This window comes from Bombina bombina, chromosome 2 (assembly GCF_027579735.1).
Source record: "Bombina bombina isolate aBomBom1 chromosome 2, aBomBom1.pri, whole genome shotgun sequence".
NCBI classification, from domain to species: Eukaryota; Metazoa; Chordata; class Amphibia; order Anura; family Bombinatoridae; genus Bombina; species Bombina bombina.
In genome coordinates, this window is record NC_069500.1 from 58754958 (window position 1) to 58781481 (window position 26524).

A 26524-nucleotide genomic window follows, 5' to 3' on the forward strand; every position below is an offset into this window, starting at 1 on the left:
TGAAAGAAGGGACCCTATTCAGAAGGTCCTTACTCTCCAAAGGAGGGAGAGGAGACCATTACTCTAGGTCTGCATACCAGATCCGGCGAGGAGCTAATAGATAAATCGCCTCTTTCTCCTGCTAGATTCGATAATAAGTCGTGAAAGGAGAGAAAAATGGAGGAATTAGATATCCTAAGAAAACAACCACCAGAAATTTTAGCAAGGTAGTCTGGGATCACATGACCCTGAAATTAACCACATAAGCTTGGCAGTCTGCCAAAACGGCAGTAGCCAACTCCAGAATCCACCATTTAGGGTTTACCTGGAAGACACCTACGGACGGGGAACCACTCCTGGGAGTGAAGTATTAGACTGATTAAAAATCCAATTGTTGCACCCCTAAAGAGAGAGGAGAACAAATAGCCATTATGAATTGCCACTGAACAATCAAATCACCTCCTACAAGACTAAGGAACTCTGAGTTCCCCCCTAGTAGATGAATAAAGTCATAGAGATGAAATGCCAATTTAATGACAACTGAGGCCAAGCCATCAGAGTAAAGTAACTTGCCCTCATACTAAAAGGAGGAACGCAGACACTTCCGAGAATAAAAAACAGAATTTATGCTTACCTGATAAATTACTTTCTCCAACGGTGTGTCCGGTCCACGGCGTCATCCTTACTTGTGGGATATTCTCTTCCCCAACAGGAAATGGCAAAGAGCCCAGCAAAGCTGGTCACATGATCCCTCCTAGGCTCCGCCTACCCCAGTCATTCGACCGACGTACAGGAGGAAATATGCATAGGAGAAACCATATGATACCGTGGTGACTGTAGTTAGAGAAAATAATTCATCAGACCTGATTAAAAAAACCAGGGCGGGCCGTGGACCGGACACACCGTTGGAGAAAGTAATTTATCAGGTAAGCATAAATTCTGTTTTCTCCAACATAGGTGTGTCCGGTCCACGGCGTCATCCTTACTTGTGGGAACCAATACCAAAGCTTTAGGACACGGATGAAGGGAGGGAGCAAATCAGGTCACCTAAATGGAAGGCACCACGGCTTGCAAAACCTTTCTCCCAAAAATAGCCTCCGAAGAAGCAAAAGTATCAAATTTGTAAAAATTTGGCAAAAGTGTTCAGTGAAGACCAAGTCGCTGCCTTACATATCTGGTCAACAGAAGCCTCGTTCTTGAAGGCCCATGTGGAAGCCACAGCCCTAGTGGAATGAGCTGTGATTCTTTCAGGAGGCTGCCGTCCGGCAGTCTCATAAGCCAATCGGATAATGCTTTTAAGCCAAAAAGAAAGAGAGGTAGAAGTTGCTTTTTGACCTCTCCTTTTACCAGAATAAACAACAAACAAAGAAGATGTTTGTCTGAAATCTTTAGTGGCCTCTAAATAGAATTTTAGAGCACGGACTACGTCCAAATTGTGTAACAAACGTTCCTTCTTTGAAACTGGATTCGGACACAAAGAAGGTACAACTATCTCCTGGTTAATATTTTTGTTGGAAACCACTTTCGGAAGAAAACCAGGCTTAGTACGCAAAACCACCTTATCTGCATGGAACACCAGATAGGGCGGAGAACACTGCAGAGCAGATAACTCAGAAACTCTTCTAGCAGAAGAAATAGCAACCAAAAACAAAACTTTCCAAGATAATAACTTAATATCTACGGAATGTAAGGGTTCAAACGGAACCCCTTGAAGAACTGAAAGAACTAGAACATCGCTTATCTGATGGTTCAGACATGTTAAACAGGCTTAAACTTGTCAACAAAGCACAAAAAACGTTTTAAAATAAAACCGTTACTGTCACTTTAAATTTTAAACAGAACACACTTTATTACTGAATATGCGAAAAAGCATGAAGGAATTGTTCAAAATTCACCAAAATTTCACCACAGTGTCTTAAAGCCTTAAAAGTATTGCACACCAAATTTGAAAGCTTTAACCCTTAAAATAACGGAACCGGAGCCGTTTTTACATTTAACCCCTATACAGTCCCAGGTATCTGCTTTGCTGAGACCCAACCAAGCCCAGAGGGGAATACGATACCAAATGACGCCTTCTATAAGCTTTTTCAGTGGTTCTTAGCTCCTCACACATGCATCTGCATGCCTTGCTTTCCAAAAACAACTGCGCATTAGTGGCGCGAAAATGAGGCTCTGCCTATGACTAGAAAAGGCCCCCATCTGAAAAAGGTGTCCATACAGTGCCTGACGTTTTTTAACAACAATCCCCAAGATTATAATAACTATTAAGAGTTATAATCTGCCAAATATGCTTAGCAAAGTAATCGTTTTAGCCCAGAAAAATGTCTACCAGTTTTTTAAGCCCTTATAAAGCCCTTTATTCTTTTACTTAATCTAAGAAAATGGCTTACCGGTCCCCATAGGGGAAATGACAGCCTTCCAGCATTACAAAGTCTTGTTAGAAATGTGGCCAGTCATACCTCAGGCAGAAAAGTCTGCCAACTGCTTCCCCCAACTGAAGTTACTTCATCTCAACAGTCCTGTGTGGAAACAGCAATCGATTTTAGTAACGTTTGCTAAAATCATCTTCCTCTTACAAACAGAAATCTTCATCTCTTTTCTGTTTCAGAGTAAATAGTACATACCAGCACTATTTTAAAATAACAAACACTTGATTGAAGGATAAAAACTACATTTAAACACCAAAAAACTCTTAGCCATCTCCGTGGAGATGTTGCCTGTGCAACGGCAAAGAGAATGACTGGGGTAGGCTGAGCCTAGGAGGGATCATGTGACCAGCTTTGCTGGGCTCTTTGCCATTTCCTGTTGGGGAAGAGAATATCCCACAAGTAAGGATGACGCCGTGGACCGGACACACCTATGTTGGAGAAATCCCCATGCCTTCCAGGAATGTTTCCAGAAGCACGCACCTTGAGACAGGTACGCCTGAAAACCAGTACCGGAGGGAGACTCTCATCCACTGATCCTGATCTATCCACAGAGACTCTGATATTCTCCATTTTAGAGAAACTGGCAAAGGAAATTATATCTATGGAAACCATAATAGCAATTCCCACCCAACCATCTGGTTGCAAAACAAATAAGCTATACACCGAACCACCAGAGATTGCTGATGGCCAGACAGAAGACAGCAGTAAGAACAAAAGGGAGAAACTCCCTGATTACCTGATCCCAGATAAAGATTATCTATTAGATAGAGAATCTATGAAGATCCCCCATAAATAACCCTTGCAGATGGAGTAAAGGAACTCCTCTCCAGAATAATTTCCCATAGGAAAGAAGACTGGACAAGGTCTCTTGAAAAAGAGATTGCTCGAGGAAGGATGACACCTGATCATATTCCGAGATCTAGAAGTCCCTCTAGCATGACGAAACTCAGAAACTTGAGAAGATACCAATCATGAGAACAAAATATACACATCCCTCAGGTCTATGTTAGCTATGAACAGACCCCTCTTGTACTAAAGGAAAGTGGGTACTACTTCAAAGGTCAGAACCTGAGAAAAACTTGAGGAAATACCCAGATCTCGTTCCCAGACTGGAACAATCACTCCCAGAGATGAAGATCTTGAACCCAGTTCAAGGAAAACCTCTCATCAAAACTGGACAGCAGATACTCTAGAAGGAGAAAGCTGCCCCCGGGAGGAAATCTTAGATTAAACTGAGCTTAGTTGGAAACTAAGACCTGACAAACCCCGCAGAAAACGGAATAAAACAAACCTTACGTTAGTCCTACTATCTTGACATGTGGAAGAAAGATCATTTCTGCCAGATCAATCCAACAAGGTCTCATCCTTGAAGGGAAAAAACAGAAGCGTGGAATTGTAGAAACATAAAAAAATTGAAACTGCCACTACAGGCCAAGCTTCCCTACAACAGCCATCAGCGGGCTAGCACAGCAGTTTTAAGACGACAATACATTGCTCTGAAAGAACAATTAAACTCCATCTTCTAAATACATTGTAATAGTACTTTGCATCTTAAACCGCGGCTTATCACCCGTAAGGGTCTCAAGGCGCTGCACATTTTATCAACCTCGGAAGGATCAAAGGCTGAGAGGACTTCGCCAAGGATCAAACCTGTAACCCTAGGGCTGCTTCCTTTAACCCCATTAGTGCTAGCCTTCTAGCCCCAGAAGAACAAAAGGAACTTACCTGCATTCTAGTCGTCCGGCAGTCAGACGACTCACAAAGTTTGAGAGGATGCTGCTCCTCACAGGGACCTGTGTAAAAAGAAAGACAGAGTAAACTTACTCAGGCTTTCTATACCAGGGCAGCAACATGTTAGGAAAACGCAGCAAAGCACACTTTACAAGTTCCTAACTGCTTTAAAGCCACCACAACCCTGCTGAAGAGACTAACATGGAGTACAGCTAGACCCAAATTGTGTAGGAAGGCCAGAGCAATCTTCTCCAGACTTCAAAATAAACAAATCTTGATAGAAGAATCTTAATCAGGACACCTCATTACTTCAACTCTTCCTTGTACTAGAGGCAAAGAGAATGACTGGGGGTTGTGGGTAGGGAAGTGATACTTAACAGCTTTGCTGTAGTGCTCTTTGCCTCCTCCTGCTGGCCAGGAGTGATATTCCCAACAGTAATTGATGATGATCCGTGGACTCACCGTTTCATTAGAAAGAAAGTTATTCATTATGAAAGTGTTACTAATCAAACATAGTGACTTTTATTGCCCTGAAAAATCAGTTTATGTTTAAACTAATTTACTAGTGTTCTCCGCAGGCACTATTAGTGGGCACACCATCTGGCTGATTTTACTGGCCACCCAGTTAAACTTTAAGACAATATTAAAGGGACATGAAACTCAAATTTTTTCCTTCCGTGATTTAGAAAGAGCAAGATATTTTAAACAACTTTTTAATTCCCTTCTATTATCTAGTTTGTTCTAATTCTTCATTCTCTTGATATCATTTGCTGAAAAGCATATCTACATAGGCTCAATAGCTGCTGATTGGTTGCTGCACATAGATGCCTCATGTGATTGGCTCACCCATGTGCATTGCTATTTCCTCAACAAAGGATATCTAAAGAAGTAAGCAAATTAGCTAATAGAAAATTGGAATGTTGTTTAAAATTTTATTTTCTACCTGAATCATGAAAGAAAAATTTGGGGTTTAGTGTCCCTTTAAGTTACAATTATCTAATATTAAATTTCAGTTGCATAAAGTCTCATCAATTTAGTTTAAGTTATGTAATTCATTGTTGCTTTGGATAGCTTAAGTAACATTTATACATTTCAGAAAAATTTAGAAAATGTTATTATATTGCAATGTATTACACTGCCCCAATCAGCTAATTCAGAATGCTGCACAGCTGTCAAAATTATGAACTTACTAACCAATGTATTGTATTGGGTACATGTAAAGCACGGCTAATCACCTGTAAGGGTCTCAAGGCGCTGCTTATTTTATAGACCTCGGAAGGATGAAAGGCTGAGTCGACCTCGCCGGGGATCGAACCTGCAACCCTTGGGTTGCTACAGAGCTCAGCCACAGTGCCTTAGCATGCTGAGCTATCTGTCCGGCCAATGAGTATTAACAGGAAGTACTTATTTGCCAATGTGCACTAGTAGGAAGTATACACAGGCTACAGCTGTATTAGTATCAATCTAATAAGCATTTTTCCATGCAGAATATTTTCCTGTACAATGTCCCTCTAATGAAGCCTTTTTGTAGGTTGGTTAATATCTATCACTTGATCTGCTTATGAATTAACATGGATTTACAAGTAAAATTCAGTTTGATTGTAAAAGAACATTTTAGGTCATATTATCTATTTTAGGAAAGCTGTGCAAACAACAGACTTTAATGGTTATGTGTTTCTAAGGCAGCAATGCATGTGCTCAGTATCTAGACATAGCCCTAAATCCTGCACTACTAAAAAAATATTTACACCTCTTGCTGCATTATCCACCCAGTTTTAAGTGATGGTAAACTCTCCCCCTTTATAATGGAATGTTAGTGATATTTTAGATGGAGTTTAATTCATCAGTTGCACTATAACTAAATTTTTAATATGGATATGAAATTCAAATTCCCTGTGCTCCACCGCCCACATTAAAAGTACATTTTTCTATGAGCTAACGGTTTGAATTGTTCTCCAATCAGCGCTCTAGCTACAAAAAAAGTGCCAAATAGGGAGAGCGCTGATTGGAGAACAATTCAAACCATTAGCTCATAAAAAAAAATGTACTTTTGAAGTGGGCGGAGGAGCACAGGGAATTTGAATTTCATATCTATATTAAAAAGTTATAGCGCATCTTCATTACATCTGACAAATTAAACTCCATCTAAAATATCACTAACATTCTAGATCTGATTTTATAAAGGGGAGAGTTTACCATCACTTTAAGATACAATCTTACATCATAGACCAGACCACCTGGCTATGGCTCAAACAAACCAGCCACACATCCAGACCACCTTGACTGTGCCCTCCAACCCCTCCCCCTAACTCTGCCTCTAAGCCACATTTACTTGCCCTGATCCCAGGACTTGACATTTTTAAAACAGTTATCCCCTCCTTTACCACTCTCTATGCTCTGCATATTTCACTGGAGATGTAACAGACACTAAATTGCAAATTATGTACAGTTAGCAGTTTGAGGTCCTATATAGAGATCCCATTAAACCCCCACTGGTCTAAGGACTATATAAATTGAAAGAGTGCTCTTAAGATACATTTGTTTATGTATGTATTTAAAAAAAACTTGGTGTAAATTCCTGTTTCTGTTCTCCTTTGCTGAGACCAGTCAAAGGCTGTTCATATGTGAAGTGCGGGACACATTGTTACATTGTCCTGTATGCACACTATCTGAATAACTGCAGTATGAACTCAAAATATACAAATATAAAATGAATGTGAAAATATATATGTAGATATGTATACACATACATACATACATACACACACATACACACTTACTTTACATTTGTGTATAATGTCTTTTTAAATTTTAAAACATTACTATAGGATAGCTTACCATGGAATTTTTCAATCACTTTCAAAATATGTTGAAGCTAACATAAAGGAAGAGGTCATTCATACTCTATTAACATATTAGTTTCAAAATAAATCAGTGTATTTAACCTTTTAACGCTGTTAGGGTGTTGCATTCCATCCAAGTTTTGCTGGGCTTTAGCGCCGAAGGACGGAATACTACGTCTTAACCGATTGGCTTTCCTGAAGCCACTGGCTCTTCCCTGAAGGGATTGCGGTCTGGAGGGTGTGCCTAGCATTATAGGGACGCCCCCCGACGCAATCCCATCATTGAAATCTTGTGATCATGTGCACGATCGCAAGATTTCAATTTGTTTACATTAGAACAGTTGTTCCGATGTAGATACGTTAACCCTGGCACGAAAGGGTTAAAAGGCAACAGCAATTAAATATAAACTGACCTCTGGAATTAAAGCCAAGAATAGTTTTAAATAGATCATGAAATGGAAATTGGGATAAAAGGGCAATAAGGTCATCCTCGGACAGCAGCATCCAGCTTGTCTCAGGTTCTTCATCCTGTGAAATAGGAAAAAAATCAAACAGAACTTCAACATAATGATAAGATTTAAAGGTTTATAAACAGCAGTGTTCTCCCCAGGACCTATTTGATGGGCACACCACCTGGCTGATTTTACTGACTACCCAACTGAAATTTAAACCAATATAAGCTATAATTACTTCATATTTTATTGTTTCCAATATCTGTTACACTAATTAATAGACATGGGTATATTCAGCAGCTTGTTACCTTTCGAATGCGGAAGTAGGCGGCTCCTTGTTTACTTTATTATTATTATTATTCTTTATTTATAAAGCGCCAACTGATTCCGCAGCGCTGTTCATAGTTAACAAAGATAAAATGACAGTACAATATGAGACACCAGACAAAATTTAACAAACAAATACAGGAGGAATTGGGAGCCCTGTTCCCGTGGGAACTTACAATCTAAATGGGTAGGAGGGTGAGAAACAGGAGGTGGGGACTGCAAAGATGGGAATGATGTTAGTGTGAAGTTAGATGAGAGCAACTATTAGGCAAGTGGAATTCATTAGTTACTGATTTGGTTATAGGCTTCCCTGAACAAGAAGGTCTTTAGGGAGCGTTTAAAGGAGGAGAGGTTGGGGGCTGACAGTCTGACAGCACGAGGAAGTGCGTTCCAGAGGGTTGGTGCCGCACGAGAGAAGTCCTGTAGTCTAGCATGAGAGGAGGTGATGGTAGAAGAGGCAAGGAGTAGATCGTTGTTGGATCTTAGGGGACCTTTACTTCCCACATTCTTCTTACAGGTTAAATGCGCACCCTCGGCTTAACTGACTTTAGTTGTTTTCAGGGAGGGGGTAGCAAAGTCTAACGAAGAGGATCTTTGATCCCCACAAGTTCTTGTTTTTTTATACAGCTGTGCTCCTATTGTTGATTTTGTTATATCACAGGAGAATGTAAATGTGATACGTTCAAATTGGCACAGAGATGGAATACTCACAATTAAAACATATTAAAGATTACACACACCCTGAACCCCTCTCTAATATTACTGTCAGATGCAGGGAGTAAGGATCCTCTCCGTTAGATTTTGCTACCCCCCCCCCCTCCTCCCTGAGAGCAGCTAAAGTCATTTGAGTTGAGGGCGTGCAGGCGCACTTAACCTGTAAGAAGAATGCGGGAAGTAAAGATCATATCCGTTAGATTGGGCTACCTACCATAATGCGCATGAGTTAACTACCTCAGCACATTCTACAGCTGTTTTAGGACCATCTGTGGAATGTGCTGACGTAGTTAGCGCATGCGCAGTGTCCGGGTAGCAAAATCTTACGGGAAGCAGAAAATTATAGAACACCCCCACCCAGCTACCTCATAATGCCACCAACTCTGCACAATTTTCAGTGTAGAAAATTTAACTGGATAAATAATAATTGGCAAGTGCAACCCCAGAAATTGCTTAGTAAAAGCATTCAAGAAAAAAAACTATTTCATGGCAGAGAACCAAAGACGTATTGATTTACCTCTTCCCCACCCTCGTCAACTAAGGTCCAGTTTCCTGATTCTTTGCCAGATGAAGCTTTCTTTTCATTTGGTTTCATGTGACACAGGTAGTCTGTTCTGTTCCTTTAAAAATGCATATAGAACATTTATAGAGAAATGGCTACACGTATAAATACAAACAATGGATTATGTCACAAAGTAAATGCTTTAGGTCACTTTGTTCCCATTAGACAAAAAATAAAAATAAAATAGATCATTTATTTTTAATATACCGGTAATTTGTTTCACTCTACGACTTGCCTTCCAAACAAAGCCAATAATTTGCTAATACAAATGTCAAATGCTAAAAAGGATATTAAACTTAAAACAAAACAAATCACATTTGAATCTAAAAGGAAGTGCATGTTTATGCACAACTCATTTCTAGGAGCAAATTGTTTACTTGATAAAGGACAACTCCCAAAGACGAGTGGGCAGACAGTGTCCCACAAGCATACAAACAAAATAGCTGCTTTAAAATGCAACAAGGATAAAATTACATTAATGCCCCTTTCATTTTTAATTTGATAATCCTAAAAACTAAACAGTTGCAATATACAAACTTAAAGGGACATTAAACCCAAAAATGTTCTCTCATTAATCAGACAGAGAATACAAATTTAAACAACATCCCAATTTACTTCTATTATCTTATTTGCTTCATTCTTTAGATATATTTCGTTAAAGAAATAGCAATGCACATCGGTGAGCCAATCACATGAGGCATCTAAGTGCAGCCACCAATCAGAAGCTTCTGAGCATATCTAGATATGCTTTTCAGGAAAGAATATCAAGAGAATGAAGCAAATTAGATTATATAAGTACATTAGAAAGTTGTTTAAAATGGTATTCTCTATCTGAATCATGAAAGAAAAAATTTGGGTTTAATGTCCCTTTAAATGGATAGTGTAGTGTAAAAATTTTTTTTCACTCAATGTGTTTCCAATGGTTTGTAATACCAACTGAAGACTATAAAATATATGGGGAAATTACCCTAAACTGTTGCAAACAGCCTCTTATCTCAGTGTATTTTGACAGTTTTTCACAGTTGAACAGTACTAGTTCATGTGTGTCATATAGATAACATTGTGCTCACACTTGTGGAGCTTTTTTGAGTCAGCTTTGATTGGCTAAACAGCAAGTTGGTCAAAAGAACTGAGATAAGAGGCAGTCTGCAGAGGCTTAGATACAAGGTGAACACATAGGTAAAAAACAGAATTTATGCTTACCTGATAAATTTCTCTCTCTTGTGATGTATCAAGTCCACGGATTCATCCATACTTATGGGATATTCTCCTTCCCAACAGGAAATGGCAGAGAGAGCACCCACAGCAGAGCTGTCCACATAGCTCCTCCCTTAGCTCCACCCCCCAGTCATTCGACCGAAGGCTAGGAAGAAAAAGGAGAAACTATAGGGTGCAGTGGTGACTGAAGTTTTTTTTAAAAAAATATACTACCCGTCTTAAATAGACAGGGCGGGCCGTGGACTTGATACATCACAAGAGAAAGAAATTTATCAGGTAAGCATAAATTCTGTTTTCTCTTGTAAGATGTATCGAGTCCACGGATTCATCCATACTTATGGGATACCAATACCAAAGCTTTAGGACACGGATGAAGGGAGGGACAAGACAGGTACCACTGCTTGTAGAACCTTTCTCCCAAAAATAGCCTCCGAAGAAGCAAAAGTATCAAATTTGGAAAAAGTATGAAGCGAAGACCAAGTCGCCGCCTTAAAAATCTGTTCAACAAAAGCCTCATTTTTAAAAGCCCATGTGGAAGCCACTGCTCTAGATGAATGAGCAGTAATTCTTTCAGGAGGCTGCTGGCCAGCAGTCTCATAAGCCAAACGGATGAAGCTTTTCAGCCAAAAGGAAAGAGAGGTAGCCGTAGCCTTTTGACCTCTCCGTTTACCAGAATAAACAACAAACAATGAAGATGTTTGACGGAAATCTTTAGTTGCTTGTAAGTAGAACTTTAAAACACGAACCACATCAAGATTGTGTAACAGACGTTCCTTCTTAGATGAAGGATTAGGACACAGAGAAGGAACAACAATCTCCTGATTGATATTCCTATTAGAAACAACCTTAGGAAGAAACCCAGGTTTGGTACGCAAAACCACCTTATCTGCATGGAAAACTAGGTAAGGTGAGTCACACTGTAAAGCAGATAACTCAGAAACTCTTCGAGCCGAAGAGATAGCTACTAAAAACAAAACTTTCCAAGATAGAAGCTTAATATCTATGGAATGCATAGGTTCCAACGGAACCCCTTGAAGATAATTAAGAACCAAATTTAGGCTCCATGGTGGAGCAACAGGTTTAAATACAGGCTTGATCCTGACCAAGGCCTGACTAAACGCTTGAACGTCTGGGACATCTGCCAGACGTTTGTGTAAAAGAATAGACAAAGCAGTTATTTGTCCTTTTAAGGAACTAACTGATAATCCCTTCTCCAATCCTTCTTGGAGAAAGGACAAAATTCTAGGAATCCTAATCTTACTCCATGAGTAACCCTTGGATTCACACCAACAAAGATATCTGCGCCAAATCTTATGATAGGTTTTCTCCTTGGTGTCAGACATGTTAAACAGGCTAGTAATGAAACAAACAAGCTTGGAAAACACTTTAATCAAAGAAAATAACACTTTAAATAAAAATGGTACTGTGCCTTTAAGAGAAAAAAAGCTGCACAAACTCTGCAAAATAGTGTAAAAAAGCAGTAAACAAAACAAACTTTTTACAGTAGCATCATAAAGCCTTAGTAACTTTGCACCACTATGCAAATAAACAATTAACCCCTTAATGTAAAAACCAGATTGAAAAAACTTAAAAACCGGTAAAATAACGTTCAGCACCTTGCCACAGCTCTGCTGTGGCGCCTACCTGCCCTTTAGGAACGATTTGTGGGGAAAAAAACCTATTTACAGCCCTCAAATACAGCAGGAATCTCTGGAGAAGTAGCTGGATGCTTCCGAGGTAAATAAACTGTGCAACTGAAAATAGGCCCCTCCCACCTAACTCGATGTTATGGGGCCTAAAAAACACCACAGTGTGTTTCTTAAACTAGCCATGTGGGTTAATAACACTTAAACAAGCCACAAAGACCCCTTAAAGTCCCTCAAAAAACAAACGTTTTATTTGTAATTAAACCAAAAAGTTTTTTCATATTAGTGTCACCAGTAACTATGAGCCCTTTATGCAAGCTTGGATTCCTCTTTTACTGAATACAGCTTACCTTTCCCTCATGGGGATATTGCCAGCCTTTTCTAGAAATAACACAGTCTGTCTAGAAAAAAATAGACTGAACATACCTTAATGCAGTTTAGTCTGCAAACTGTTCCCCCAACTGAAGTTTTCCTGTACTCTTCAGCCCTTGTGAGAACAGCAGTGGATCTTAGTTACAAAATGCTAAGATCATCATCCTCCTTGCAGAAATCTTCATCCCTTTTCTGCCAGAGAGTAAATAGTACACACCGGTACCATTTAAAATAACAAACTTTTGCTTGAGAAAATAAAAACTAACATTTTTGTCACCACACTCCCTTTGCCCTTCCTAGCAGTTAAGCAGGCAGAGAGAATGACTGGGGGGTGGAGCTAAGGGAGGAGCTATGTGGACAGCTCTGCTGTGGGTGCTCTCTCTGCCACTTCCTGTTGGGAAGGAGAATATCCCATAAGTATGGATTCTCTTACAAGAGAAAGTATATTAATGTAACTGCGTTGGTTGTGCAAAACTGGGGCATGTGTAATAAAAGGAATATCTATCTTTTTAAACACTAACAATTTTCAAGTAGTCCCTTTAACCCCTTAATGACAACTGACGTACCAGGTACGTCCTGCAAAAACTAGCAGTTAGTGACAATGGACGTACCTGGTACGTTAGTTGTTTAAGAGAGTGCTGGAAGCGATCGCAATCGCTTCCAGCAGCTCTCAGGGTATTGCAGTGATGCCTCGATATGGAGGCATCCTGCAATACCTTTTAACAAGCCTCCGATGCAGAGAGCGCCACTCTGTGGCCCTCTCTGCACCGGTAACAATGGTGCTGTGTTCCGGGGGGAAGGGAAGCATGGAGGCGGCAGCGTGCGCGCGCGTGTGCACGTGGGGGGGCGCGCGTGTGCATGTGGGGCGCGCGCGTGTGCACGTGGGGGGGGGGCGCGCGCATATTAGCCACTGACACCAATGGAAAAAAATAAAAAGTTCAAAACATAAAAAATATATATATATAAAAGGATCTGGGGGGGGGGGGGGGTTGGGGGTATTGAGGGGGGGGCTGCTACACTACAGAAAAGTTTATAAATACTGTTTTTGGGGGCAAATTGGGTACTGGCAGACAGCTGCCAGTACCCAAGATGGCGGCAATTAAGTAGCAGAGAGGGTTATAGAGCTGTTTGGTGGGGGATCAGGGAGGTTGGGGGCTAAGGCAGGGCTCCATTACAGCTGAATACATTTTTTTAAAAAATAAAATAAAAAAAACTCCTTTTATTTAGTACTGGCAGACTTTCTGCCAGTACTTAAGATGGCGGGGACAATTGTGGGGTGGGGGAGGGAAGAGAGCTGTTTGGGAGGGATCAGGGGGTGGGATGTGTCAGGTGGGAGGCTGATCTCTACACTAAAGCTAAAATTAACCCTGCCAGCGCCCTACAAGCTACCTAATTAACTCCTTCACTGCTGGGCATAATTCACGTGTTGTGCGCAGCAGCATTTAGCGGCCTTCTAATTAACAAAAAGCAACGCCAAAGCCATATATGTCTGCTATTTCTGAACAAAGGGGATCCCAGAGAAGCTTTTACAACCATTTGTGCCATAATTGCACAAACTGTTTGTAAATAATTTCAGTGAGAAACCTAAAATTGTGAAAAATGTAAAGGTTTTTTTTATTTGCTCGCATTTGGCGGTGAAATGGTGGCATAAAATATACCAAAATTGGCCTAGATCAATACTTGGAGTTGTCTACTACACTAAACTAAAGCTAAAATTAACCCTACAAGCTCCCTACATGCTCCCTAATTAACCCCTTCACTGCTGGGCATAAAACACGTGTGGTGCGCAGCGGCATTTAGCGGCCTTCTAATTACCAAAAAGCAACCCCAAAGCCATATAAGTCTGCTATTTCTGAACAAAGACGATCCCAGAGAAGCATTTACAACCATTTGTGCCATAATTGCAGAAGCTGTTTGTAAATAATTTCAGTGGGAAACCTAAAGTTTGTGACAAAATGTGTGAAAAAGTGAACATTTTTTTTAATTTGATCGCATTTGGCGGTGAAACGGTGGCATGAAATATACCAAAATGGGCCTAGATCAATACTTTGGGATGTCTTCTAAAAAAAAATATATACATGTCAAGGGATATTCAGGTATTCCTGACAGATATCAGGGTTCCAATGTAACTAGCGCTAATTTTGAAAAAAAAAGTGGTTTAGAAATAGCAAAGTGCTACTTGTATTTATGGCCCTATAACTTACAAAAAAAGCAAAGAACATGTAAACATTGGGTATTTCTAAACTCAGGACAAAATTTAGAAACTATTTAGCATGGGTGTTTTTTAGTGGTTGTAGATGTGTAACAGATTTTGGGGGTCAAAGTTAGAAAAAGTGTGTTTTTTCCATTTTTTCCTCATATTTTATAATTTTTTTTATAGTAAATTATAAGATATAATGAAAATAATGGTATATTTAGAAAGTCCATTTATTGGCGAGAAAAACGGTATATAATATGTGTGGGTACAGTAAATGAGTAAGAGGAAAATTACAGCTAAACACAAACACCGCAAAAATGTAAAAATAGCCATTGTCATTAAGGGTAAGAAAATTGAAAAATGTTCCGGTCATTAAGGGGTTAAGAGCCGACAATGGCACTTGCCATGTCAAGGTGAAATAAGGCACTGGGTGAGATGAAGGTTGAAGAAAGGCACTGAGGTAAACTCGCTATGAGACTGAGTTGTATTTGTTATCTTCATCAGCAACTTGCTGTTAACACAGGAGTAACAATGAAAACTGAAACGTGAGTGAAGTTCTTACGGCTGAGCAGAATCAGCTATTGAGAGCTGTGAGTGAACCCTGGTCAAATGTAAATACACAAATTAAACTTAAAAAAATATTAAAATTTTCTTTAAAGAGAAAAAAAAAAACAAAGTAACATCTATCATGGGGAGCGGTATTTTGTAATAGTTGTACTGGCTGTAGAAGGTCATTTTTAATAGTGTGTCCCCTGCTCCCTGCTAGCTCCACTCTCCCCAGAGAAGTTTCCCTTTCCAGCAAGCTCCTTTACTTTATATGGGAGACATCTTGCAACTCAGAGACATCATTTTTCACATCTGGCCATTCGAGAGAGCAATTGAAAATTAACATTTTAGTACCAGTCTCTCCCACCCCCACAGGGAGTGTGATTTCTCATGCTGTTTCTTGTTTACAAAGTTTTTTTATAGCCAATACTGCTGTACTGAACATTACAACAGCCAAAAGAAGCTGTTGGCAAAATAAAGTTAAAGGAGATATTTGTAAAGAGTTTAATACACTACAGGAGGTAAAATAGATCAATTGGAATACATTAAAGGGGAGAACAGCATTTGTACCAGAGCAGGCTGCTACGTTGGTGCTATTTTTAAATATCAAAAAAATATTTCATGCAACTAAGGCAATTATCGACCCTTTCACTTACCTAACAGGACACATAAGTACAGCAAGAAGTTGCATAAAATGAAAGACGCCTGCAGGGTTGTGTAGTACTCGAACCTAAAATAAACACAGATGTTTAAATTATTTCCCCATAACAATCCCCTCTTTAAATACAACAAGACACTGGCAGTCGCACAAACCCACCTATCATCAGCTGTAGTCAGCCAGGGAGCTGCAATGTTTGTGGCTCCCAAGCAGGAATTTATGTTTTTTTAACCCTTTGAAATCCCCTATTAGTCCCCACAGTGAGTAGAGCACCAAATATGATACTTTGTTTTACAGGGAATTTATTTTAATCTTTGTTACAACCTATTGTTACTATGTAAGACTATTGCAACCAAGATTACCACGGCAACTGTGTGTTTGCCAATTGGTCGATCTGGGTTTAAAAAAGTCAGGAGAACATGTACGCAACATCCTACGATTAAGTGCCGTAGGTCACAAAATGCGTAAGGGTTAATCTCCTTTCCTCCAGATATTTGTGTTTTTAAGGTATTTTTCAAATAAAACTTGGAATTACCATCGGAGTACAGACGCTTTTTTTTTTCACAATTTACATGCTCTAACAAACTATATCATGTAATTATTTATTTATTTTTAACTACAATGTCCCTTTAACAATGAAAAAAAATTGTGCAAACAAAATGTGATTACATGAAATGGACATAAATGTGAATGTATGCCATAATATACATCAGTATGCCCAAAATATTGTTCAAGATCTCTCAGGATAGCTGACTGTTTTGTGTTACTTCCAATTTACCCACCGATGGTACGGCCTCAGGTAAAGGGAACTATATAAATGCGATATTTGTCTTACTATAGCTGATACAGTATCACAGTCATTTATCTGTGTTTTGGTTAGTAATTAAGTAGTCTCAGGAGATCTTGTATCGGTTTGTCATTAAAGGGACATGAAAGTCCAAACGATCAGATTTACTTTGTTCTCTCTCTATCTCTTGATGAAAAGAATACCTAGGTAGACTCAGGAGCTAGCTGCTGATTGGTGGCTCTACACAGCAGTACAACGCTGCTCTGGAGCAGGACTTTACTTCTGTGATTAACCTTTTAACACATAGTTATTAGCTAGCAATACAGCAATATAAAAGCTCTTTTTCTTGTTGCACTTTTACGTCCCTTTATTTGTTACAGCTTAACCACATATTATTATTATTATTATCGGAGCGCCAACAGATTATCACAGCACAAAGGAACAGGAGTAAAGTTGAGGTAACCCATAGGAAGGATGGATGTCTAAAGATGTTCCAGACATTGATTGGGTGTATATATATTTATTTTTTTTGAAGAAATTACCTTGTTCTTACTGAAAATAGATTATCTGTCGCTATAAACAAAACAAAGTCCCTGTCTTTATTCCTCTCTATAAAAAAGAAAATTTATGCTTACCTGATAAATGTATTTCTTTTTTGACACGATGAGTCCACGGGTCATCTTAATTACTACTGGGAATACCTCTCCTGCCCTGCAGGAGGCGACAAAGAGCATCACAGAAAAGCTGTTAAATAGCTCCTCCCCTCCCTCCCACTCCAGTCATTCTACCGAAGTTAAGGAGAGAAAGGAAGAACCAAGGTGCAGAGGTGTCTGAAGTTTATAAAAACCCACAATCTGTCTTTTAAACACAGGGCGGGCCGTGGACTCATCATTTTAAAAAAGAAATAAATTTATCAGGTAAGCATAAATTTTCTTTTCTTTTTAATGACACGATGAGTCCACGGATCATCTAAATTACTACTGGGAATCAATACCCAAGCTAGAGTACACAGATGATACGGGAGGGACAAGACAGGAAACCTAAACAGAAGGCACCCCTGCTTGATTAACCTTTCTCCCCAAAATAGCCTCAACAAAGGCAAACAAATTTATAGACGCTTTAAAAGAAATGCATAGAGAACCAAGTTACAGCCTTGGGAATCTGCTCCACTGAAGCTTCAATTGTAGAATCCCTTGAGGAAGAAAATAGCCCTTGTGGAAAGACCGCAACCCTCTCTGGAGGTTGCTGTCCAGCAGTTTCCTAGGCAAAAATGGAAGACACTCTTCAGCCACAAATAAAGAGAAGTAGCTGAAGCTTTCTGTCCCTTGCATTTTCCACAGAAAACCACAAATGAGGCAGAGGACTGCCGAACAAACCTTATTCGCCTGAAAATCGATTTTTAGCCAAATCGCGGCTCTCACGAATTCAGAATGCGGCTGTGAATTGTACCTCCCGGGCCGGTATAGGATGATTGCACATAGCCCCTGCTGACTTGGAGAGACAGTGGAGGACTCTTAGACTTCAGCGGGGACAGATACAAGTAGAGCTATGGGGGTAACATATGTGTGCGAACTTGGTTTTGAACACTGTGCCTACTTGGGAGCCCTGAAAACATTCAGGTGGGCCTTACCACAGGTGTTTTTAATCTCTCTCCCAATACTGAGCTATGTGAGTGTGCGGGCACAAATTCGTCCTATCTAGACTGGGGGTATGGTGTCATTAGCCCGGAACTCTCTCTGGACATTCCGGTGTTCTATGTCTGGACCGTAAGATTGGAAGATATTATAAATCTATCTGAAGCTTAACTTAATCCAGACTGATGTTTAGATTATTTTGTTAGGAATGTTCACCTACTGTTTCCCCGGAAAATGCTTAAAGACTGATTAAGTTGCACATATATTAGCGGTAACATGGTCATATAAGATCAATTTAGAACAACTTACGGTGTATTAGTTAGATATTTTATAATCTACTCTAAATGCTTGAAAATAGAGCTGCCTTTTTTTTAGCGGGACAGCAGTGGGTGGGTCATACGTTATTTACCGTGATAAGGCCCAAAGTAACTCTGTATAATTGTCAAAAGATATTCAAGGGTTCAAGGGGGGTATATAGCGGAATATATACACTTTGTGGCCTTAATATTTGATCCCCTGCTAAAGAGGTATAATCACTGTACAACTGTTGCTTACCGCAAGATTTCTACAGTGTTTCGTATGTTCTGTATGCATGTGTTCAAATATGTGCAAGGTCTGGTACCTAGGCTCACAGTTAGCTTACTATCTACCCCTTGGTTTAAATGATTACTTGTGGCCCAAGAGTAGCCAAATAATTTTTCTTAGTTAGGATATAGGGGCTTGCTTTATTTTCACTCTTGTATACCTTAAGGTGTTACTTGTTTACCACTAGCATAGTATTTTTTTATAAAGAGCTCAAGAGTTGCTTGTTCATATAAGTACATGCCATAAAGAGTACCTAACATAGATATTGCACTAAGCAATATATAGAGGCCCAAAAGTGGCCTGCATGTTATTATGGATGCAGGTATATTTATGTATATACCCAGAACAATATTGATATTTGGCATTGTACTAAACAATATATAGAGGCCCTAAGGTGGCCAACATATCTTTATTATTTTACTTTAACGAAAATAAAATTTAGATTGGACATGCTAATACTTCCCCCAATCTTTTCCCCCTATTCTAAATCCGTGACCCAAGAGTGGTCACAAACGCTTGGTTGGGGTACAACTAATCAATAATTGTTGGTGTATTATTAAGAGGGGCTCTTTGATATAATGTTATACTGAAAAAGAGGTTTAGTTTGCAGTTTGCGCCGTAAATTCCTGCTTTATTTTACTAAGCCATAAATGGCATTACACTTTGAGTTATTGATGTGTCAGTCCTAGATAGTCTTTTAGCATGTGGACCTAGTTATGGTCACTGGTTGGTATGTGATCTATAGTTTAGACCTATGTTGAGGTAATCTGAAGGTCCAACAATGGCCAGCCTGGGGCGTATGGGTTAAACTTACATATTCCTAAGGTTCTGATCTGTACTTTGCTGTGCTATCATATATGTAATTGATTTGGGCCTTATTGTTTGTTTTGACATGCCTTTCATATTGTGCAAACTTGATGTTACTTGCATTTGTAAACCACAATAAAAATTATTTTTTTTAAAAAAAAAAAAAAAAAAAAAAAAAGGGGATATCCAATCTATTACATTCATTAGAAATAATCTCTGTAACCCTATCTGGTAGAAGCATACTTCCACCATTAGTTAGCTAAAACCTCCTTAAGTTAGTAAATTGAGGCACTCTAGCTTAAATCTGAAGGATAACACTCCAGCATCAGAGAAAGGAATTACACTTTCTGACTCTGCGATCTTATCCTCAGGAACTACTGAAATATCCTCCTTTAACAAACTTATGAAAAATAAAGTTTGGGAAAAATACAGTTGAGACAGAAACCATACACACTGACCCTTTAATATTTTCTCATGCGCTCTCCCTTTAACAAGGGAATTGGGAGAAAAGCATGGCACTGTATAACTATAAGAAAAACTAAATTTGGGACACCTGAGGAGAACATTGCGTTATATTTTGAACATTGTCAAAAAATAAACTGTTAACAATCTTGGCTGAAAACAAAAATAAAATATTTTTTATAATTTTGTGTACCTCAACAGATGAGGAACAGACAAGGACTGGCGGACTATATAAAAAACTAAACAAAATAAATTAGATATCTGTCATCTATATTTACTGAGTCTTAATTTCTGAGAGAAATAAATAAAACAAATACAAAATTTCTCTAAACTTTTATACAGAGAGTAACGTTACTGATCATTTAAATTTTAAAAAGGGTAATTGCTTTATTACTGCAAAAACTGAACAGTTCTATTCTTTGAACTGAAAAAACACATAGGAGAATCTGTAAACTAAAAACAAAGACTTTTTATAACAGAAATTCATAAGACACCAAGAATTTTTTTTTTAAATTTTGTACAGAAGGCAAAGTAACTGCCTTATTTTGATGAAATGGAACAGTTTCATTCTGAATAGAAATACCTAGCATCTTTATTTATGTACTGAAAAATAAAGACTTAACACCCATCAAGCAGCTCAAGCTGCTAAGATATACAGCCATGTCGGAATACCTGAAATATATATCGATACAGAAACCGGAACCGAACATAGAAGGGCTGATTTAAGTAAAACAACGTTATCTCCTTTCATATAATATCGTTTTGAGTAAAGAGCTGCACTAAGTAAGATTTCACTTCTAACGATACCTATGATGAAAATATGTGCGCAGCACATAATCCTACAGTCACACAAGTCCCGCCCATCGTGAGTGTCTCTAACTAACGAGTTAGACGACATCTTGAGTGAAAACTCTGTATCCTAATTAAAAGAGTATCACCAACATTGAGCCTTACTCCTCAATCCACAGTGCCTGCAAATGCTGCCCTATATAATCCCTTTCTAACTACATAAGGGATACCATATAGTTCTATATTAAATAAAAGTGTCCAACCTTTTTTTGAGTCCTTTCACTAGCCCCAGAAAAAATAAAGTCAGCACTTACCTCAGAAATCTGCCAGGCAGCAAGGCAGCTCACAGGCTTTAGAGGTCCTCTCCCTCACATAGACCCATGGAACAATAGATAAAGACTTTTTCATCTTACTCAGACTTCCAGGATTAGGGCCGCATAATTTTATGGGAGGCGCAGTGAGAATTATGTCCCACAAGTTCCCATTGCTCTAAAGCCACCACTGCTCTACTGAAGAGACTGATATGGACTACGGCTACACCCCAGAACAAAGCAGCACAATCTTGTACTACTTTAAAATAATAAACTCTTGATTGAAGAATCATTTACTAACACTTAACTTTACCACTTCCTAGCTCTAACATAGGCAAAGAGAATTACTGGGGTGGGAGGGAGGGGAGGAGCTATTTAACAGCTTTGCTGGGGTGCTCTTTGCCACCTCCAGCAGGGCAGGAGAGGTATTCCCAGTAGTAATTAAGATGATCTGTGGACTCATCGTGTCCTTAAAAAGAAAGACTTACAAAAGGGTAGATGATGATTGGTTGCACAGAAAAGCAGGTGATACACATACGGAAATACCTGAACAAACGGAGCTGCCCATTTATTGATACCAGCTGGACACCGAAGGATGTGGTTCAATAGAAAAAGGTGATCGCCCAGAGAGCCGACTTTTAGTAAGACAGACACCTAAAAAAAAAGAAAAAGAAAAGAAACAATAAATCCTGAGCATTTGTCATTTCACTGACACCCGTTTTTGGAAACCTCTTTTTCAGAATTAATCTTGAAAGTAGAAGTGAAGATTTCTTGTGCTAATACACATGGGAGAATTTACCAGCTTCTGAAGCCACAGCAGAATATCATTCTGGAACGGAGAATCTTCAATGATTCTTCGTGTGAAGCTGAACAGGACACTAATACATTCCTTCAGCAGGACGACATCAGCAAGCGATCCTTCTAGCTTATGTGAGCCTAGGAAATAGAATTCATTAGTAAATAAAAATGCAAAGCCCACAAAGCAACAAACACATACAGAGATATGCATTTAGGAAATTAACCCTTTCGTGACTGGGTTATAAAGTCTACATCGGAACAACGATCGCGAGATTTCAACTATGGGATCGGGTCTGGGGGGGCGTCCCTATGACCCTAGGAATGCCCTCCAGACCGCGATCAAATCCTGCAAGCGCAGTTGGCTTCAGGACAGCCGTTGGCTATGACGTTGTATTCCGTCATAACGGCTTTAAAGCCCAGCGCTGTTGTGACGGAATACAACGACGGGAAAAGGTTAATAGGAACTACACGATATAAATGTCTATGTAAGCAAACATCACATGAGCATTGGTCTACAGCTGAGGCATTGCCAATGCTTACACAAGCACCGCAACCTAGTTACACACATCAAGAAACTGCCTAATTTTACAGAGTATATTAAATACCAAGAGGTAGTGATAAGAAATAATGGGCTAGATAACCAGTAGAGCGCTAATTTATCACGCGCCTGTAAACTGGCATATTCACCCGTTTAGGGGCGAGCGTTACATAACCAGCCATTACAAGTGGCTGGTTATTGCTACTGCAAGCTCACGATAGCAATTAGCACTCAAAAAAATTAACCAGAGGAATTTTTTAAATGTCCCCCAATTGCCCCCAAAATAACATGTGAGGTCTATTTTAAAAAAAAAAAAAAAAAAAAAAAATTGTAGCATTTTTTTTAAACTGCACTAAGTGGTGGGGGTGGAGAGTTAAGAAAAAAACGTCACTGAAAAGTGCCTTTACATAGTGGTCTATGGGGACTGTGTTCCCAGTAAATTTATTTGTACTGTATATGCTTATATACACACACACACAAATATATATATATATATATATATATATATATATATATATATATATATATATATATATATATATATATACTGTATATATATTAATATTATTATTTGTTTTTAATTTATTTATGTGTTAATATGTGTATTTACACATAAGCACACACACACACACACATATATATATATATATTTTTTTATATATATTTTTTTGCCCATAGCTGCGCGACTTGCCTCCTTCGCTAGTTGTGTCTTACAGCATGAGAACGAGGCTTCCAATGGAGCATATGGAAGTGCGCTCTTGTGAGCACAATGCTTTTGTGTATTGCAAATGCAAGGTCGCGTTCATATTGCACTTAAAGGGCCATGATACCCACATTTTTTCTTTCATGATTTAGAAAGAGAATGCATTTTTAAACATCTTTCTAATTTACTTCTATTATCTAATTTGTTTTATTCTCTTGATATTCATTGCTGAAAAGCATATCTAGATATGCTCAGTAGCTGCTGATTGGTTGCTGCACATAGAAGCCTCATGTGATTGGCTCACCCATGTGCATTGCGTTTTCTTCAAATAAGGATATCTAAAAAATGAAGCAAAATAAAAAATAGAAGTAAATTATAATGTTGTTTAAATTTGTATGTTCTATCTGAATGATGAAAGAAAGATTTTGGGTTTAGTGGCCCTTTAACTTGTAATACAAGTGCACATTATTATATGTATTACTTAGTTCAGCGCAAATATCGATTTCGCGAAAACAATATTTGACACCCGACTTATAATATGGCCCAATATCGGGATAACATATTTGGGTGTGTGCTACAAAGGGAGAAATTAAAGAAGTGTGAGATCACAACCAAATGGCTCAATATAACAAAGAAAAACAAAATGTATGCTTAACTGATAAATGTATTTATTTCTTGACACGGTGAGTCCACGAATCTACTAATTACTATTGGGAATATCACTCCTGCAAAGAGCACCACAGCAAAACTGTTAAATATCACCTCCCTTCCCTCCCACCCCAGTCATTCGACCGAAGTAAAGGAGAGAAAGGAAGCAACAAGGTGCCTGTGGTTTATAACGTGACAAAAACCTGTCTTAGAAAAACAGGGTGGGCCATGGATTCACCGTGTCAAGAAAGAAATACATTTATCAGGTAAGCATAAATTTTGTTTTCTTTCTAATGACACGGTGAGTCCACGGATCATCTAATTACTATTGGGAATCAATACCCAAGCTAGAGGACACAGATGATAAGGGAGGGACAAGACATAGAACCTAAACAGAAGGCACCACTGCTTGAACCTTTCTCCCAAAAGAAGCCTCCCAAATTTATAGAATTTTGAAAAAAAGTGTATAGAGAGGACCAAGTTGCAGCCTTGTAAATCTGTTCCAAAGAAGCTTCATTTTTGAATGCCCAGAAAGAGGAAACAGCCCTCGTAGAATGAGCAGTAACTCTCTCAGGAGGCTGCTGTCCAGCAGTTTCATAGGCCAAACGAATTATACTCTTCAGCCACAAAGAATGAAGTAGCCATAGCTTTCTGACCCTTACATTTCCCAGAGAAAACAACAGAGCCGTAGACTGGCGAACGAAACTCCTTAGTCGCCTGTAAATAGAATTTCAACGCACGCACATCTAGATTGTGCAGCAGACGCTCTTTATGGGAAGAAGGGTTAGGACATAAAGAAGGAACAACAATTTCTTGATTAATGTTCCTATCCGAAACAACCTAGGAAGGAAACCCAACTTAGTACGCAGAACTACCTTGTCAGAATGAAAAATAAGATAAGGGGATTCAGACTGCAACACCGAGAGTTCTGAGACTCTGTGGGCAGAAGAAATTACAACAAGAAACAAAAAACTTTCCAAGATAATAACTTAATATCTAGGGAATGCATAGGCTCAAACAGAGCCTGTTGAAGAACTCTAAGAACAAGGTTAAGACTCCAGGGAGGTGTAACAGGTTTGAACACAGGCCTCATTCTGACTAAGGCCTGACCGGTATATCCACCAGACGTTTATGTAACAAAATAGACAAGGCAGATATTTGACCCTTCAAAGAACTTGCCGATAATCCCTTCTCCAAACCCTCTTGGAAAAAAGACAAAATTCTAGGAATTTGAACTCTACTCCAAGAGTAGCCTCTGGATTCACACCAATGCAGATAATTACACCATATCTTGTAGTAAATCTTCCTGGTAACAGGCTTCCGAGCCTGAATCATGGTCTCAATGACCGACTCCACGCTTAGATAAAATTAAGCGTTCAATCTCTAAGCAGTCAGCTTCAGAGAAACTAGATTTGGGTGAAGGAAGGGCCCCTGAAGTAGAAGGTCCTTCCTCAGTGGAAGTTTTCAAGGAGGGAGAGATGACATCTCCACTAGGTCTGCATACCAGATCCTGCAAGGCCACAGCGGTGGAATGAGGATCACCGACGCCCTCTCCTGTTTGATTTGGGCATTGACTCAAGGGAGGAGAGCGAACGGAGGAAATAGGTATGCGAGACTGAAATTCCAAGGGACCGCCAGCGCATCTATCAGTACAGCCTGAGGATTCCTCGACCTTGACCCGTACCTCGGGCGCTTGGCATTCTGATGAGATGCCATGAGATCCAGATTTGGCTGTCCCCATTTGAGAATCAAGCTGGAAAACACTTCCGGTTGGAGTTCCCACTCCCCCGGGTGAAAGGTCCGTCAGCTCAAAAAATCTGCTTCCCAATTGTCCACTCCTGGAATGTGGATCACAGATAGACAGCAGTTGTGGGATTCTGCCCACCGAATAATCTTGGCTACCTCTGTCATGTCCAAGGAACTCCGAGTTCCCCCTTGATGATTGATGTATGCCACCGAAGTTATGTTGTCCGACTGGAACCTGATAAAACGGGCCGAAGCTAACTGAGGCCAGGCCAGAAGAGCATTGAAAATTGCCCTCAGCTCCAGAATGTTTATGGGGAGAACAGATTCCTCCCGAGTCCATGTCCCCTGAGCCTTTAGGGAGCCCCAGACTGCTCCCCATCCCAGCAGGCTGGCGTTCGTTGTCACAATCACCCAGATGGGCCTGCGAAAGCAGGTTCCCTTGGAAAGATGATCCTGAGACACACACCAAACAAGAGAATCTCTTGCTGCCTGATCTAGCTGTAATCGAGGAGACAGATCGGCATAATCCCTGTTCCATTGACTAAGCATGCATAACTGCAGAGGTCTGAGGTGGAAACGGGCAAACGGAATGATGTCCATGGAAGCTACCATCAGACTGATTACCTCCATACATTGAGCCACTGACGGCCGAGGAGAGGACTGAAGGGCCAGACAAGAGTCGAAGATCTTTGATTTTCTGACCTCTGTTAGAAATATTTTCATCGATAGGGAGTCTATTATGGTTCCAAATAACACTACCTTTGTAGCTGGAATTAAGGAACTCTTTCCTAGATTCACCTTTCATCCGTGAGATTGCAGGAAGGATAACCACATCTTTGTGTGGGAGTTCGCTTGATGAAAGGATGGCGCATAAACCAGGATGTCGTCGAGATAAGGTGCCACTGCAACCCCCCGCAACCGGAGCACCGCCAACAGAGATCCCAGGACCTTTGAAAAAATTCTGGGAGCTGTGGCAAGGCCAAACTGGAAGTGTTTGTCTAGAAAAGCGAACCTCAGAAACTTGTGATGGTCCCTGTGTATG

General features: G+C 39.6%; 1 protein-coding gene across 1 annotated transcript in view; it reads right to left on the reverse strand.

The window, feature by feature from the left end:
• EPG5 (ectopic P-granules 5 autophagy tethering factor) overlaps window positions 1-26524 on the reverse strand; it is a 404912-nt gene that overhangs the window by 345487 nt on the left and 32901 nt on the right. Inside the window, 5 exon segments of the mRNA XM_053701063.1 lie at window positions 7396-7510; window positions 8993-9095; window positions 15673-15746; window positions 21596-21703; window positions 21849-21985. Of these exon segments, the coding sequence (XP_053557038.1) occupies window positions 7396-7510; window positions 8993-9095; window positions 15673-15746; window positions 21596-21703; window positions 21849-21985 (537 nt within the window).